Source organism: Dasypus novemcinctus, chromosome 25 (assembly GCF_030445035.2).
Source record: "Dasypus novemcinctus isolate mDasNov1 chromosome 25, mDasNov1.1.hap2, whole genome shotgun sequence".
Taxonomy (NCBI): Eukaryota; Metazoa; Chordata; class Mammalia; order Cingulata; family Dasypodidae; genus Dasypus; species Dasypus novemcinctus.
In genome coordinates this window covers 231,895-249,867 of record NC_080697.1, presented here as the reverse complement: position 1 = coordinate 249,867, position 17,973 = coordinate 231,895, and the positions used below count along the sequence as shown (strand labels likewise).

At 46.6% G+C, this 17,973-nt stretch overlaps 1 protein-coding gene across 1 annotated transcript in view; it reads left to right on the top strand.

Moving 5' to 3' along the window:
* The first annotated feature begins 1,937 nt into the window (after positions 1 to 1,937).
* Positions 1,938 to 17,973, top strand: part of LOC101415825 (adenylate cyclase type 2-like) — a 239,387-nt gene continuing 223,351 nt past the window's right edge. Inside the window, exons 1-2 of the mRNA XM_058287870.1 lie at positions 1,938 to 1,982; positions 2,908 to 3,069. Coding sequence (XP_058143853.1) covers positions 1,938 to 1,982; positions 2,908 to 3,069 — 207 coding nt within the window. The remainder of the gene's footprint in view (positions 1,983 to 2,907; positions 3,070 to 17,973) is intronic.

Here is a 17,973-nt window from a genome sequence, read left to right as displayed (position 1 = left end):
TACCTAGGATTAGGATGAGGGTATCAGGGTTAGGATTAGGGTACATGCTAGATTTAGACTGAAATGAAGGATTAAAGTTTGCTCTAGCGTTAGGATTAGGTTTAGATTTAGAGTTAGTGTACGTGGAAGGGTTCAGTTTAGGGTTATTGTTAGAATTAGATTGGAATAAATTTATTAGTAGCATTGTGTGGTTGAGAAGTTTAGGATTATAATAATGGTTAAAGCAGGGTTAAAATTCGTTTAGAGGTTATGATTAGAGTGAGGATAAAATAAAGACATTTGGTTTAAAATGGGGATAAGACTGGGAGAAGATTACATTTAGATTTAATATTATAAGGTTATATGTTAAGGTTACCCTAACAGAATTAGTATAGAGTGGCGGACTTGGCTCAGCGATTAGGGTGTCCGTCTACCACATGGGAGGTCCGCAGTTCAAACCCCGGGCCTCCTTGACCCGTGTGGAGCTGGCCCATGCGCAGTGCTGATGCGTGCAAGGAGTGCTGTGCCTTGCAGGGGTGTCCCCCGAGTAGGGGAGCCCCACGCGCAAGGAGTACACCCATAAAGAGAGGCGCCCGGTGCGAAAGAAAGTGCAGCCTGCCCAGGAATGGCGCCGCACACACAGAGAGCTGACACAACAAGATGATGCAACAAAAAGAAACACAGATACCCATACTGCTGACAACAACAGAAGCGGACAAAGAAGACGCAGCAAATAGACACAGAAAACAGACAACCGGGGTGGGTTGGGGGGAGGGGAAATAAATAAAGCTTTAAAAAAAAAACAGGGCTAGTATAAGTTGGGTTTGATTTAGGAATAGGGTTTATGTAAAGTTAAGGGTAGTTAAATTTGGAATTAAGGTTAAGGTTTTGTTTAAAATTAGATTAAGGATAGGTGTAAGGTTTGAGTTAGTTTTAGGAATAAGATGAGAATTATGGTTAGGACAGAGGAAACTGAAAACTCTAGGTTTAGGATTACTTTTAGTATTAAGGTTGGGTTTGCTTTAAGAGTAGAATAAATGTAAGTTTGGGGGCAGGGTTCATGTTAGGGTTGGGATAGGTTTAGGGTTAGGATACAGTGACTCTTGGTTTGGATTATTGTAAATGTTAGAATTAGGGTTAGGGTGAGGTTAGAATGAGGTTAGCATGGGGCTAAGACAAGTGCAGCTTTTCAATTTAGAGTAATGTTTAAGGTTCTTCTAGGAACACGTAAGCCTTAGGGTCAGGTTTACAGTAAGATTTAGGGTTAGCTTTAAAGTTAGCATAAGGGTTAGAACTAGGCATAAGTTTAGATTGAGAGTTAGGGTAAGTGTAAGATTTAGCATTTGGGGTTTGGCTGAAAAAAACCTTCAAAAGAGAAGCCCTGTTTCTACCTGTCTCCACTTCACATTTTGGCATGTAAACTCTGTGAGGATAATTGTCCTGCCTTGGTTTCAAATTCCATATATGGCATGGAACAAGTAAAATGAGGTCATGTTAAATAATCCTACTTTACTGAAAAAAAGCTTCCTAGTCTTTTATAAAGAAGAAAATGGGCTAAAGAACATTTGCCAGGCAAAATGTATGGCCATGGGAATGCATCTGCCTCCACTTGGGGCCACGGGCCTTCTGCATGTGCGAGGGGGACAGGCACAAAGGAGCTTGGCCTTGGAGGGTCCTGGCCTTTCTCCCGCTCACACTGGGTTTCTCCCTCGCTGGTGTGAGACAGCTGAGCTGGCGGCACTTCTGAGCGGGCGCAGCGCACCCCTCAGCCTTGGACCGGCAGGTGCCCTCCTCCAGGACATGCACCCTGAGAAGCTGCGCCACCTTCCCCTGGGTGGCCAGGCCCCTAGAGCCCCCAGGCTGCCCATCCTCTTCCTCTGCAGCCTCGCCGCCGCCTCAGGCGCACCCCACTCTTGGTTGAAGGATTGGGGGTTGAGGTTGGAATTGCCCAGCAGAAAATGACGGCGCAGCCTCGGGCTCGGGGTGTTGGTGCCTTTGTCCGGGCATGCCCCTTAGCCTTTCCCGCGCTCTCTTGGCTGCGACAGTTGTACAGATACAGCTGATGCGCCACCTCTGTTGAACAGTGAGGTGGGGACAGCGTTTAGTCCCTAGAATACACTGGTGGGGAGGCACAGCCGCCACCATCCACGCTTTCCCCTGTGTGACCACATCGGGCACAGAGTCCTTCGCCCGGGGCCTTCTCCCCGACTCACGTCCTGGTTTGCAGCAGAGCAGCTGGCATGAAGTCCCCGCTCCTTCCAGCCTTGCTGGCCTTTGGGGTTGCCTGAAAGCAATGCGGGTCACGCTTTGAAAGCGAGGCCAGGTCTTGCCCAGTTTCTTTTTTTTCTTAATGTGAAGAGCTGTGTGCGGATGCTCCCAAATGCTGTTTTCCTCTTTTTCCCCGACCCTGAATTCGGTACCTGGATTCACTTGATTTATCATCGTTTTAGCCTTTAGGATATTCTTCTATGCTTGGTTGTCTTACCTTCCAGGCCATTTTCTTTCCCATTCCAAACCTTTCTCTTTTTGCTTATTAAATATCCACTTTCAGGAACTCTCCCCGGCACCTGTCCTCTCTCCCGATATTGTTTGGTAAATAATGCCCAGGTTGGACAGGTGCTTTGTCCAGCACAGGTAGACATGCTACTATCCTAGGACCAGTCAGGAGGCTGTGGCCTTGCAGTACTCGGATTAACCGAAATGACGGGCATCAGCTCAAAATCTGAAACGAGAAATCCCCAAATTTGGGGGGAAAAATATTATTTTCTCTATCACACCAGCTAATCCTTTATGTGATCCAGGTGATTTCTCCAGTGGTTTCTCGGGGGGGTGTGGTTCAGGTATTTGACGAGCCTCGCGTGGGTTGGCCGAGGCTGCCCAGCGCCTGCCCTCTCACTGACACTCTCCTGTCCTTCCTCCCTCTCACAGGTGTCCTTCTTCCTCTTCATCATCTTCATGGCCTACACCATGCTGCCGTTCAACATGTGTGATGCCATCATTGCCAGCATCCTCACCTCGTCCTCCCACACCATCATGCTCAGCGTCTGCCTGTCTACGACGCCAGGGGCCAAGGAGCACCTGGTCTGGCAGGTAGGTGCCAGCTAGCAACCAGCGATGACCACCCTCCTCCTGCAGGGGGCAGGAGGGAGCAGAGGGCCCATGCACCCCTTAGGGTGTGCCTGCTCTATGGAGCCTGGCCATGTGCGGGTGACATTAAGGCTAATGGGCGGCCAGCCTGATAGAGGAGAAAGATCCTCCACTTCTTAATCTTCTAACAGGTCTACTGGCATTTTAAAAAAATAGGTCTTTAAAACACCCCTGTTAGCTGGCCAGGGTAAGACCAATAAACCAGATGGAGGTGAAGAAGGTCAACCACTACACCGGGGTTTGCCTACAACTGCAAGCAGGAGAATTGCATCCATCATCCATGTGGAATCTAAGCCCATCTCAATATGGAGGTGGCGTGGACATCATCATCCCAGGGTCCACGGGATGGAGGAATAGAGTATGGATTAGAGTGGACTTACTGATATTCTACTGTGGAACTATTGTGATTAGTAATGGAAGAAATTGTAGCATTGATGTGGAGAAAGTGGCCATGGCTGAGGGTAGGGAGAGGGAAGAAGAGATGTAATGTGGGGGCATTTTCAGGGCTTGGAGTTGTCCTGGGTGGTACCGCAGGGAAGATGCTGAACATTGTACGTCCTGCCATGGCCCACTGGGTGGACTGGGGGAGAGTGTCAACTACAATGTAAACCATTATCCATGTGGTGCAGCAGTGCTCCAAAATGTATTCACCAAATACAATGAATGTGCCATGATGATGAAAGAGGTTGTTAATGTAGGAGGAGAGGGGTGGGGGGCGGTATATGGGGACCTCATATTTTTTAATGTAACATTAAAAAAAAAAGAAGGAAAAAATATAAAATAAAAAAATAAAAGACCCCTGTGGCAAATTTAGCTTTGCCAATAAGTGGCATTTGAAAGAAGCCATCCTACCTAATCAGATGAAAGCTGTGGACTGTGGGAGAGTGTGGGCTATGGTGTGGACCATTGACCATGAGGTGCAGCGGTGCTCAGAGATGTATTCACCAAATGCAATGAATGTCTCATGATGATGGAGGAGGTTGTTGTTATGGGGGAAGGAGTGGGGTGAGGGGCATGGGGAGTATATGGGGACCTCATTTTTTTTAATGCAACATTAAAAAAATAAATAAAAACAACAACAAAAAAAGCTAGTTGAGCTCTTGTTACACCTTTCAGTAAACAACGGGCTCAATTACTTGGAGCTCTTCATATCTGTTTATTTTTTACCTGTGAAAACTATGTTTTTGCTCTGCTGGAATCAACTGCAACAAACCCAGCTGTCGTTTTCCTGGGGCAGGGCTGAGAGAACCATGTTATTGGCCAGGTGTCAGAGCCCACAGGTCCTCCAGGCCTTCTCGGGATGGAGGGACCAGGATGGAGTCACTTGATGGTGTGTTTTATTTGCAGACTTGCTTCAGAACTGGATGCTTACCCTTGGGTCTTTGGTCATCTCTCTTCGTTTGAGAGCTTTCTCAGGGTCCCTTTCTTAATACTTGTCTCTTGGTGCTTGTAACACCACTTCCACGAATAGTGGCTGGAAGGACTTGGGCTTATGAGGCAAAGGCAGTGGCCTCTGCCTTGACCCAAGGGGCTCTCGTTTCACCTCGGCTTCTGTGGGCTTGCCAAGGGGTGCTCACTCCGGAAGGCAGCGGGAAGTTACCCCACGCATGCCCCTCTCTGCCCGAGACCACATAGAGGCTGCCCAGTAGATCATCAGCTGCCTCTTCTTCACCCCACTGGCGAGGGGTTCCTGTCCCAGGAGCCCGGGTGGCTGGACACACGGCACCCCACACTGAACCGCTGAGATGGACAGCGGTTGGTGAGTCCCGTGGACTCTCAGCCGGTGGGAGGAGGTCACCCCAGGCCTCCTGGGGCTCCATGGGGCCGACTGAGGAGCAGAGTCAACCTGGGGGGGCTGTGGGAGGTGGGCTCTGCAGGAGGAGGGCAGGGTGCCCCCGGTTCCTGCCGGAGGACTGGAATGTCTTGTTCGAATGTTAGTGCCAAGTGGCAGGGACAGGCAGGACCTGGGCCGGGTCCACTCGACAAGGAGGGCTGTCCAGCCAAGGGCCCTGAACCAGGGGAAGCCCGCCCTTCAGGGCTCCCCTATTTCCCCAGGCGTCAAGGCAGCACTGATACTGGGCCTCAAGTTTAGGCCTTACACCACAAGGTGATGGTTTGATTAAAGGGGAAAGGGGACAAATGATCTTTTTTGCTCCGAGTTCTGCCCCTGCTTTTAGCCTTCTTTTTCTGCACTTCAGAGCCTCCACTGAAGGGATTTATGGGTTATTCCTCCTTTCTCCCACAAATTCCACTCTTCCCTCCTCACCCTCCCTTAAATGAGCAGTTAAGTGCCACAGTAGGTGGTCAACATACAGATCAGGTATGTTTTTACCGTTGGAATAAGTGCATCCTCTGCTCAATTTCCATCATGACAGTAGCCACGTAAAGGCCTCCCCATGCAGGCAGCCGAGACGCAGAATGCTCGCGGTTTGGGGTCACCCTGGAGCACATCCCTGAATGTTTTGTATGTATTTCTTCTGCCCCTTCATCAATAAACTATCTGCTGGTGCCGATGTAATAGAGTAAATATGTAGAATAAATATATAGGGCATGTGGGCAGTGAGAAGTATAATACCTGACCAGAAGGATCAAATGGTGTTAAAAAAGAAAGAAAAAGAGGTGCTTTGCAAAGAACCTGGCATATTCTAAGGCATCAGGTAATGAATTGAGTTGTTTATTTTTAAGCACTTCCTTTCTTGCATTAGTAGAACAGTTTTGGAAAAAAGGTAATCTTTAATTTTGATTTACTCCATTTTCAAAGCCTACAAAGAAAAATGCTTCTTTTCAATGGGCAGCCAGGTATGGAATAAAAATTCTCCATTTCATAGTATTTCATAAAAGAAAAACATTTAAAGGAACAGAGCTTGGAGTCAGTTTACCATCCCTTCAAAAACAATTTCACAGTGATTTGAAGAGCTCAGAGAGGCAAAATATGCTAACAAATATAAAAGTGGAAGGGTTCTGGCAGACATCAAGTAATAAAGAAAAGAGCTGTAAGTGTCTTTGACCACTGCTGGAAATATAGCTGAAAATAGCACTGGCTCGTGATGCAGGAAAAACACTTATTGAATTTCTTTCATGTAAATTAGATGGCTATATTATAGTGCTGTAATTATTTAAAGGAAAACTGTTTTAAATAAAGGATATTGGTCTGAAAGAAAGAGGTTGCAGTCAAGATGGTCAGGACCACCTTGCCTTCTAAACCACCAAAGAAAGACCACATTTGGTTTAGCCCAGATTCATATTAAGAACATTTGTTTCTTTTCCTTTCTTTGCGAAGTGGCAATCCGTTGATAGCAATATACTTACTTGATAGCCCTATTCCCCTTCTATGCGGCATAACAGACTTTATTGTTCTCAGGAAATTAATTTCACCAGCATTTGCACTGAAGTGGGATTCATTCTCAGGCTTTGATTTACAACCAGTTGAGAAACAGAATCACTAACCAAAAATTACTGATGATGTTTCCTAATGCATGCTCAGCTTCCTTTCAAGTATAATACCTACAACACATTTTTAAACTTTTCTTTTGAAACAATCACAGATCTGCTCAAAGTGGCAAACAGAGTACAGAGAATTATTTTTTTCCCACATGATTTAAGGATGAGTTGCCCTCTGAGGCCCATTTCCTCCAGCCCTCAAATGCTCTAGTGTGTATTTCCTACAAAGCCATAATGCAACTACCAAAATCTGGAGGTCCACCTTGCTAGGTGATGTCCACCTGTTGCTCAGACCTCATTCATGTTCCTCCGGTTTCCCCAATAATGTCCCATAGCAAAAGGACCCACTTCATGGCTCTCCTTACGGGGCACACTCCTTGCACATGGGGCTCCCCTATGCAGGGAACCCCTGCATGGCACGGCACTCCTTGCACACATCAGCACTGCACATGGGCCAGCTCACCACATGGGTCAGGAGGCCCTAGATGTGAACCCTGGACTTCCCATGTCCTATAGCAACAAAACCCTAGCGGATGCTCTATCAGTTGAGCCAAATCCACTTTCCCCTATGATTCACTTTAGAGGTGCTCGCTTTTCTTACATTTTTATTTCTCTGGTATTCATAGCACATTCTGAATTTTCATTTCATATATCTTTCACTTTCCCTTGGGAGAGGGGAAATTTGAATATAGATTTACTTAAGCAAGCCAGTTATATGGGAATCCATATTTATTACAGAAGATAAGCTAAGGAGTGCTTATTGATTTTCTAACAGGCTTACTCATATTTTAGAGAAATTGTATAGAATTCCTTTACACTGTGGCTTCTTTAATATCGTTAAGTAATGATTCAATTTGCTATTTTTAGATTGCTTTTGATAGTGCAGACTGCCCTCCCCAGCGAGCCTGTTATCAATAGTAATATGGATTTGTTATACAACTGATTCTTTGTAGGGATAACTCAGGAAGTGTATATTGGAGTCTGGAATTAAATTGCATTTAGGATCTAATCTCGGAAGCTCAAAGGAAAAACAGCAGGTTGCCAGCTGCCCAGTTTCTGGTTGTAGAAGAGACTAATTGTCAGGGATTTGGAGCTCTGCTCCTCCTCTTTTGTCTTTGGAGAAATGCTGGATATTGTTTCCACAAGGAAAAGAAAGAAGACTGTGCCACTTTCTATTTTGTGTAATACCAAGCTATTGATTGATTATATATATTTCCTATTTTAGCAATCTATGCTTGACCTATTCTAAAGGCATTATAATGTGAAAGGAATGAGGCTAAGGGTGGAGAAGATGTAAAAATAGAAAAATGCCCAGTGGGACTAAATCCTAAAACAAATCTAAATGCATTTCACAGTCCTTTTCTCTTTTCTCCCCTTTTCTCTCCTTCAGCCTGGCACATACACTCCCTTCTCTTCTAAATGGCAGGGCAATTGTATACCAGAGAGAGTATTGGTAGGGCAAGTGAACAAAAACTAACAAATTTATTTTTTAAAAGGAATAAATACATAAACAAATAATAAATAACACAATGCAGGGCATCTAATCACTTTGAAATGCTCTAGCAACTTCTCAGAAAAAAATACAAGAATGTTTGAGACAATGAAATTTCACGATATATTTGACAATTTAATTATAGTGATAGAATGAGACCTAGATTTATTTTCTAGCATTTTCAGGGCTGCCTTGGGGTGGAAATTTAAGGTACGAGAGGTACAGATAAGCCCTGTCAGACCATGAATTTTGTCTTGGGGGATTTGATCAATCCAAGGAGTGTCAAAGAGAAGTAATTCTTTAAAATGAAAGTGGAGATCCGTTATCAATTGTCTCTCACCTCCTCTTCTTGATTCTGTCATGTGAGTCCCATGTACTTGGTTCATCAAAAGAAATGGATTCATGTCGAATAGTTTAGTTGATTATGGGTGGATAAAATGGTGGCTGAATGGCTTGTTTTAGTTGTTGAAGCTTGAATTACAACCTCCACAAAAAGCACGTTTACCCTCGCTGGTGGCTGCTGGCCGTGGTGCTGATTAAACGACGTAACGTGCAGGAAGGACCTGATCCGAGCTTATCTGGTTGGAAAAGTTGGCAAGCAGCAACAGGAGCAATGCATTTTGCTAAGTTTAAATGATTTTATGGGAGAGAAGAGAAATGGAACATAAAAATACTTTGGAGAATATAATAATAATTGAAGCACAAGTGAGCACATGGAGTAGAGTAGGGCAAGAGTCGTTTGTGAAAGGCCCTCAGTCCCCAAGTTGAATTCCAATTGCTCCAATGAATATCCTGCAGTGTGCACTACCCTGGTTCAAGGCAGTGATGCTCACTTGTGAGTGGAGTTTGGAAGTTCTGGTAGTACCCAAGTGTCTGAGGCCCTGTAGGTTATTGCAGCGCCTGGCTTTGGAACTCCTTGGGACGCAGTTCCCTAATTCACCCCTTGGCAGGGGAGAGGGAGAAATGCAAGATTAGCATTTATGGGTTCACATGCCAGCTGGATACCAGGGGTCCCCATGCCAGCCTCTCCACTAGAGATGCCCACAGCTGCTCCCAGGTGGCCGTGTGGGTTGCTCATTTTCCCTCACTTCCTTAAGCATCTGTGTCTCAGTTTGGGGGGTCTTGAAGACATACCCCTGCACTGCTCCTTTTTTAATCTCTCCCACCATGCCCAGCTTAGAGACCAACTCTCTTCACTGGACTACAGCTTCACCTTCTGCCTCTTGGGTTGTTGCACACTGCACCATGATTCTCCAAGGTCTGAAAATTCTCTGGAATTCCCTCTCTGTCTCCTGATCAGGTAGTGCTAAGCGCTGTGGTGCATGGTGTCTGAAGATCCCTCTTTAGGAGATATTTGTGAGGATAATGAGGCAAAGCTAGGAGACTTCAGAGTTCACCCGTATTCAAGCAAAACTGGCATCCATAGGGAAAGCATAAAGAATTCCTGAGAGTCGGCTCCAGATAGGCAGGGCAGGAAAACAGCTGCCCTTGACTCTCTGTCCTACACATTCACATTAAAAAATTTTTAGAAAGAAGGTTCAAAGTGTTTTCAGGGAACACACTGCCTCCAATCACCTGTGAATTACCTCTTCTTTGTAGCAGTTTTTCATTTGATTCTCTTAGGTTTTCCAGGCATATAATCTATCATTTGAAAATAGATTTCCCCGTTCCAATTTTTAAACCTCATTTTCTTTCCAATTGCTTTGCCTTGTACCTCCAGGAAAAATTAACATAATAGGGATGATAGTAGGTATTCTTCTTTGGTTCTTTATTTAGGAGGATTAGAGTTTTCACTTCAAGGATTATGCTGGCATTTAGGTTAAGGTTAAGTCAGATAAATTATATAATATGAAGGAAGTAGCCATCCATTCCTATTTAAAGGTTGTTCTGTATGTATGTGTGCATTTTGTTTGTTTTTGTTTTTGTTTTTTAAGACAGGATCTTGAACTGTATAAACTAAATCTTTTTTTTTTTTTAGCACCCTCCAAAATAGTATGATTTCTCTCCTTTTGTAATATTGATCTGTTCTTGAATTTCTGGACTAAAGCTTAGTAGGTCATGTTGTGTTTTCTCTAAAATAGTTGCTTGATTCTTTTGACTATTAACTATTATTAAGGATCTTCCTTCTAGCCTGACAATTAGAAGAGCAAATAATTCTGCAGCACTGGCTGTGGGTCAGAAACAGCTCCAAGAATTTACCTACATGAGCTCATTTATTCTCAAATGTAAATGTGTATCACACTACCTTACATCCCACTGCCTATTTTTCCTGTGAAAAGTTCTGTTTAGATTTACTTTCTCTCCTGGAGTTTGTTTTTGTCAAAGATATTTTCTTATAAATACAGCCTCTTTCATCCAGGTTCTCTATGATGTTTTCAGGGTTGAGTCAACTTTTCTCATGGTTTCACGTTTCTCTGTACTTGTGGTTACTTTTCTCTGGGTACTTTCTCCTTGTTTTCAGTTCTTTCTTCATTTATTCTCAGTGGTTTTCTTATTTTACTTTGTCTCCAAGGAAACAGTTTTGAATATATTTATTATTTTTATTTATTTTCTAGTTTCTATTTTTTAAAATTTTAGTTTATTTCTTCATTAATTTATTCTTTTGGTTTTCCTTGATTTATTTTTTCTTTAATTCTTCTTGGATAACTTCTTATGGGAGGTGCAAATTCATTTATTTTTTTCTCTGTTTATTAGTATGAATAGTGAAGGCAATAAATTTTCCTCTGAAATCTGGTTTAGCTCTTTCACTTATATATGTGTTCATCATCCTCATTTTCTAGATATTTTACTATTCAGTTTGAATTTCCTATTGACGCACAAGAAATTATGTTGCTATTATTGTCCTATTTTTAGGTGATTGCTCCTTTTGTTTTATAAAAAAAAAAGGTGTGAGAGAGTAGAGGGATGGGCTGTGGAGGGTGAGAGAAAAAGAGGGCAGGATTGACTGGCGATGGGCAAATGACATATCATTTGGCCAGAATGTATGCATAGCCCTTAGGGTTGGTGCGTGCCGGTGCTAGACGAAATATCTAACATGATGTTGCGCACGCTTTTTTGGGGTGGATAGCGCTGTGGCTAGCTTAACTGCGAAGAATTCTCAGACGTATAGCAATAAAGGGGGGCGGAGGGTGCACCCAAGCCCTTTACGCCGAGGGAAACAAACCCGTGCCGGCGGCTAAAGTCAGGGAGTTTCACAGCAAGCAGCTTCACAGGCGGGAAGTACGGTGGGAAGGGGGGTGAGGACGTGGTCGAGATTGAGGAATGGAATCAGAGGTAGCAAGACGTTGGTAATGGATTTGAACAAATGAGGAAAATACACTGTCAGCATGATCTTTGGCAAGGCGGATGATTCGTCGAATGGCCCAAGGACCAACGGTGAGACCTAGGATGATGAGCAGAACTGGGGTTAGTAACGGGAGGAGATAGGGGAGGAGGGGCTGCAGAAAGCCCCAGGAACCAGCAGTTTGGGCTCGTTCAAGTCGGCGTTGGTTGAGACCTTTTTCAAGTTCTTTTAAGCTGGAGTCTACTAAACCGGTATAGTTGGCATAGACGCAGCATTCTTCTCCCAGAGCTGCACATAGGCCACCTTCTTTGAGGAGGAGGAGGTCAAGGCCTCAGCGGTTTTGCAGGACAACTTCTGAAAGGGAATTGAGGGAGTCTCTAAGATATTTGACTGCATCTCGGAGGTAGATGATATCAGAGTCTACTGCTTGTCTGAGGTTTTGGAGGGCGGAGGCTTGTGTGGCTAGGGCTGCAACACCAGTGGCAGCTCCAGCTGTAGCTAGGAGGGAAGTGACAGTGAGTACAGCAGTAATAGGTTCGCGTTTGTGGAGGTAAATAGCTTCTTGAGTGTGGTCAAAGGCTTCAAAGAAATGTAGAGGAGTGTGATAGATGACTCGAGGCGTGAGGAGGATGAGAGCACACGTTTCTTTGGTCTTGTTAAGTGTGGCAACAGATAAGCATGGGGTAAGTCCGGTGGAAGAGCAGAGCCATTGGGTGGTGTTTAGGGGAACTAAGTATTTGGCAGAGATGTTTGGGGAGGTACAGTTGGTACAGGCAGTAAGGCTAGGAGTGTGGGAAGAACGGGGGTGAATGCATAAACCTTTGGAAGAGATGTGCGTAAAAGTGAGTGGGACATGAGTAGATTGATTCCAATTGCAGGAAGAGGGGGAATCGTCGGTGGAGGAAGTAAAGAGTGGTGAAGGGATAGCAAGTGGATCATAGAGGGGGAGGCTGGGGGAAAGACACAACCAGCAAGAGCGAGTGAGGTTGGGGTGGGAGGCGTTGAGAGAGGAATAGGAGGCGTTTAGGAGTTTGAAGTAGGGACTAGAGGGGATGAGAGGATGTGGTTGTATACCTGAAGCGGGGGGGGGGGGAAGTGGGGCTTGTAGAAGGGACGACGGCGGCCGAGGTGGAAGAGATTTTGAGGGGAGTAGATGAGGACGGAAGAAGGTGAACAGTGGGTGAGGGAGGAGGGTTAAGGATGTGGTTGGGACCAATAGCAGAGGGTGGGGCGGAGACAACACGCTTTTGGATTTCAAACAAAGCGCCACGATCATAGTTGCTCATATACAACCGGAGTCCATAGGGGCGAGCGGCCAGCCATGTATCGTCGTTTGGGTTTTTTACTGTCAGCGAAATGAAGTCCCAACGGGAATTGTTGGCTACTTGGAGAGAGAGATACGGGTCTCTGTTGGGGGCGCCGGACCATCCATGGGCCATGGTCACACATCCCCAAGAGGGACAGTAGAAGTGTGATGGGTCATGACAACCTCGAGCACTAGCAGGACAGATGTAAAAACCAGACACAGGGTTAAATTGAGGGCCAAGGAGACGATTGTTTCGAGAAAGCAGGCATGCTGTATTCCCGCCTCGACAGGATGAGGAATGGTGGAAGCCTACTTTTGCTTTTTTGATGTTACTCACTTGGCATTCGGGACGGAAGGAAATTCCAGCAAGAGGGCAGACGTGCGTAAAAAAGGAGGGAGCAACACTAGTAACATTATAAGCGAGAACACGTTTTTCTGGAAATGTCTGCAGGGTCCAGTTGAATGGCTGATGGGAGGAGGAGCTTTGGGCAGAGGAGGCTAGAGACAACATGAGAATGAGGAGATGGATGAGGTAGGGGAGGGTAGGGGAACAGGAGGCGGGGGTATGAACAGAGCGGGCTCGTCGGAGGAGTTGGAGAACTTGGCGTTCGATGGGGTCATCATCTTCAAGGGAAAGACGGCTTAGGCGGCGGGCAAAGAAACGTTGTCGACGTCGTTCGCGGCGAGAAAGAGCTGGTGTGGTTCCCATGGACGACGGTGTCGGAGAGGTAGACTCGGGTGAATTTACCTGGGGGCGTATAGTGGTCATGGGAGAAGGACGACGAGAGAGGTGAAAGTGCCAATTAAAAGTAGAAAGGCGACAGCGAGGAGGAGGCGTTGACGGAGGTTCCAATCTGTTGGGGCTGTAGCTGCGAGGCAAACAGCTGAGAAGATTGTTAAGAAAATGAAAATTACAAGAAAGAAGCAGAGTAAGAGTGGGTGCGAGGGGAGCTTGAGGAGCATCTGCACTGAGAGTTATTTTCTGATGAACTATAAAGCACGTTTTGGTGAAGGTCAGGCACTTTTCAACGGCGGGTTGCGGAGGTAGCAAAGGCTTTTCTTGTGGAGTATGCAGAGTTGGGTCCTTTGAGAGATCTGTAATGACAAAAGAAGGAGAAGAGAGCCCTCATAGAGGAGGGGCAATCAGCAGAAAGAAACTCGGAGAGAGCACTTATTTAAATATAAGCATTTCAGGGAGGGGCTGGTTGGTGCTGAATTTGGGCGAATGGGGCGACATCTGGGCTTCTGCTGTCAATGTTGTCTCTCACGGAGGGCATAGGGTACTTATCATTAAGGGGAACCTTGGGGTCGGTGGCAGGCCTGATATAGCGCCCAGGAACCCAGAGTGGTTGTGGCTCAGAGTCTGGGAAGATACAAGCAAAACCTCTCCCCTGTGCTAGCAAGGGAGCCGGGTCCTGCCAAAGATTTGTGGCAGGGTCTTTCCAGTGAACAAGAGGGACTTGCGAGGGTTGCCACATGGGTCCCCAATGTTTGTGGGTTGGGGAAAGTCCCTTGTCATCGAAGGTCAGGAGATTGTGATGAATAAGGCAGGCAGTGATGACGTCAGCAGGGGCTTTATGGGGGGAGGAAGCTCTTTCCTTTTGAATGAGTAGCTTGAGCTGTTGGTGAGTGCGCTCAACAATTCCTTGCCCTTGTGGATTGTAGGGGATGCCAAAATGGTGTGTGATGTGGTACATTTGTACGAAGCTGGCAAAGGTGGCACTGCGATAGGCTGGTCCATTGTTGGTTTTGAGATCCCAGGGAATTCCCATGAATAGAATGGCTTGTCGGAGTGCTTTGATGCAATGTTTAGTGCTCTCTCCTGTGAGGGGCACGGCGTAGCACAGGTGCGAGAAAGTATCAACTGCAACATGAAGATACTTAAGGCGTCCAAAGGCGCTAACGTGTGTGACGTCAAGTTGCCAGTGGGAGTTAGGCCGTAGGCCGCGGGGATTAGCTCCGCGAGGCTGCAAGGGTCCAAGAGGCAGCAAAGGTGCACATGTTTGGCAGGAGCGCACAAGATGTTTACATGTTTCAATGGGGAGGTCTGGGAAGAGCTTTTGAATGGATCGCGCTGAGAAGTGGAATTGAGAGTGTAGGAGCTTAGCTTGGTTGACAAAGTCTCCCAGTCTTGTTTTGTCAGTGAGGTTTTCTTGAATGGCAACTGGGCATACATGGCGGCCGGATGCTAAAGCGTCGGCGAGGGCATTTCCTTGAGCTAGCGGTCCTGGCAGGCCAGAGTGACTTCTGATATGAGCAATGAACCAGGGTTGTTGCCTTTCTTCAAGCAGTCGCTGTACAAAAGCGAGTGCTTGGTCAATAGTTAAGTCACTGGGTAGGAAAGTAGCAAGCGGGAGGCTGCGACACACTTGTAAAGTGTATAAGCTGTCTGTGAAGATGTTAAGAGGCTGGTCCGGGTAGAGATTGAGGACTGCGGCGACAGCTAAAAGTTCACCTGTTTGGACAGAAAAGTCATTAGCAAACACCAATTGTCGTGGCTTAGGTTCTCTTGGCGTATATATGACAGCAGCGAATGCCTTTTTTGAAGCATCGGTGAAAGCAGTGATGGCAAAAGGAATTGGCTTTCTTGCGGGCAGCGGATGGAACGGGTTGGAAAATGCTAATTGAGATACCCCTTGTAGTAGTGGATGATGCGGATAGTGATTGTCAAAAGAGCCACGAAAGAATTCTATTAGGCCTTGCATTTGGGCATTATTCATGATGAGAGAGGTAACTTCTTTTGCATCAAAGGGCCAAACGATGATGTGTGGCGGGACGCCGTACGTTTGTATGGAGAGAAGTACTAAGTCAGTGGCTAATGTGATCCAAGCCCTTGTAAATGGGCAGATTTTTGGGAGTTTACTTTTTGATGTGTGTAGAAAAAGAAGAGGACCATCTTGCCATAGGAGACCCGTTGGGGTGACTGGTGTTGGCAAAACTAAGGCAAGGATTGGGAGATCGGGAGAGAATCGCTCTAGGCGGCATTGCTGGAGTGCAGCATTTACTTGTTGGATGGCTTCTTTGGCAGCTGGGGTGATGGTGATGGGGCGAACGACTGCAGCGGATGGACTGCACTTAGTCTGCAGGAGCTCGAAAAGGGGTTGCATTTGCGCTGTTGTGATGGGGAGTGCTGATCGAAGCCAATTGATTTGTCCGCAAAGCCGTTGGAGCTCAGTCAGCGTCATGTGATCAGAAACATGGATTTGCGGGCTGGTGGGCCGAATATATTGATGAAAATGAAAGCCTAAGAACTGGAAAGGTGGCTGGGGGTTGACTTTGTCAGGTTGCACTATTAATCCAAGACTTGAGAGGTTTGTCGTAACTGCAGAGAGTAGATCATTGAGAAGTGTTTTAGAACTTGCTGCTAAAAGAAGGTCATCCATATAGTGGATGATGTATGTGTGCTCTGGATGGAACTTAGAGCGTAGCGGCTCAATGGCATGATTGACATAGAGCTGACATATAGTTGGACTGTTCCGCATGCCTTGTGGTAGTACTCGCCATTGGAATCGAAGCGCTGCGCCCTGATTGTTGGTGCGTGGGACTGTAAACGCAAATCGTGGACAGTCTTGCGGGTGAAGAGGGATAGAGAAAAAGCAGTCTTTGATATCGATGGTGGCTGCATGAAAATGCTGAGGGACTGCAGTGGGATGCAGGCAACCAGGCTGAGGTGATCCCATTGGCTTAATATGTTTGTTAATTTCTCGAAGGTCATGAAGGAGGCGGAACTTGCTCGTGTTCTTTTTATTGATGACGAAGACTGGTGAATTGTAGGGACTGGTAGACGGCTCAATATGCCCTGCTTGTAGCTGTTCTTCGACGAGGGCAGAGAGAGCTTGCAGTTTATGAGTTGGCAAGGGCCACTGCTCGACCCAGATGGGCTCCTCTGTGTCCCATTCCAGAGGGATAGGGTCAGGTCTTGAGATGGGAGCAGTGGCCCCTATAAGGGGGGGGGCGGCGCAGCTATGAAGGCTTCTGTGGTGATTCGAGCTTTTAGCTGGCTGAGTACATCTCTTCCCCACAGGATGGTTTGGACTGAAGAAAGGACGAGTGGACGAATCTGGCCTTCGTGACCTTCTCGGTCGCTCCAATGCAGAGGCTGGGAGGTTTTCCAGGAGGTAGCAGCTCCCGTGGCGCCGATGACTTGAGGGCCGGTTTCGAGGGGCCAATGATTGAAGGCGGCGATTTCAAAGGGAATACAAGAGATTTCAGCACCAGAGTCTAAGAGCCCTTCAAGCCATTGTCCGTTTATTTTAAGCTCTAAGGAAGGTTTTTGGTGACATTTGATAGGCATTGTCCACATTAAGGTTTTGGAGCTCTCTGGAGGGCCTCTTGGGGGAGGAGCTGAGGCCTGCCCCGCTGGAAGTTTAAAGGCTGGGAGATACGTTGCGATGAGCGGCAATCGCGGGCCCAGTGATACCCCTTGCCACAGCGCAGGCATGGTGTGGGGGGGCCTCTTGGTCTGTGCAGTGCTACGGCAGGGCGGGGAGCTGCCTGTTGAGGGCACTCGTGGACAAAATGACCGGGCTGACCGCATCGAAAGCAGGCAGAAGTGGAGGCAGATGACACAGCCATGGCGGAAGCGAAGGCAGCAGTAAGTGCTTTAGTCTGTGGGTCAATATCTCGACAAGCCAATACCCATTCATGTATTGGCTTATCACGGATAGGAAGAATAACGGCCCGGAAGGGTGCAAGGCACCCATCGAGAATGAGTTCTTTTGCTAACACAAACTGAGCATCTTCATTAGTAATTTTCCGCTGGCATGCTTCTAAAACGCGTGCGACAAATGCTGGAAAGGTTTCTTGCGAGTCTTGAAGCATTTGCGTAAATTTGGTGGACTGCTTGGTAGAAACTAAAGAGAACGATCGCTGGACAAGAGCTTTTACTCGGTGCCAAAACCCTGGATCTATGTTTATATAAGAACGAGGGTCAGCATAGTTGTTAATTCCTGTGTAGGCGTCAGCTGGATCTTGGATACCTGCCTGGACATTTTCTACCACTTGCTTATCAACAGCTACTTGATAGTAAGCACGCCATTCAAGGAACTGGCCTGGCGGAAGGATGGAACGGGCTAGAGAAATCCAGTCATAAGGAAGAGCAAGTTGAACCCCTAACTCTTCTATTAATTGTTGGACATATGGGCTACCTATGCCGTCTTCTTTAACAGCTTTGCGAAGAGTTTTAACTTCTTCGGCTGTGAAGGGAAGCCAAGTCTGAGGGCGTTGCTGCGTGGGTAGCGGGTTGAGCGGGTATAGCTGGGGGGCGGGAGAATGTGCTTCGCTAGAAGCAGGTGGGGAGCTGCTGCCATACGGTGGTGGCGAGGG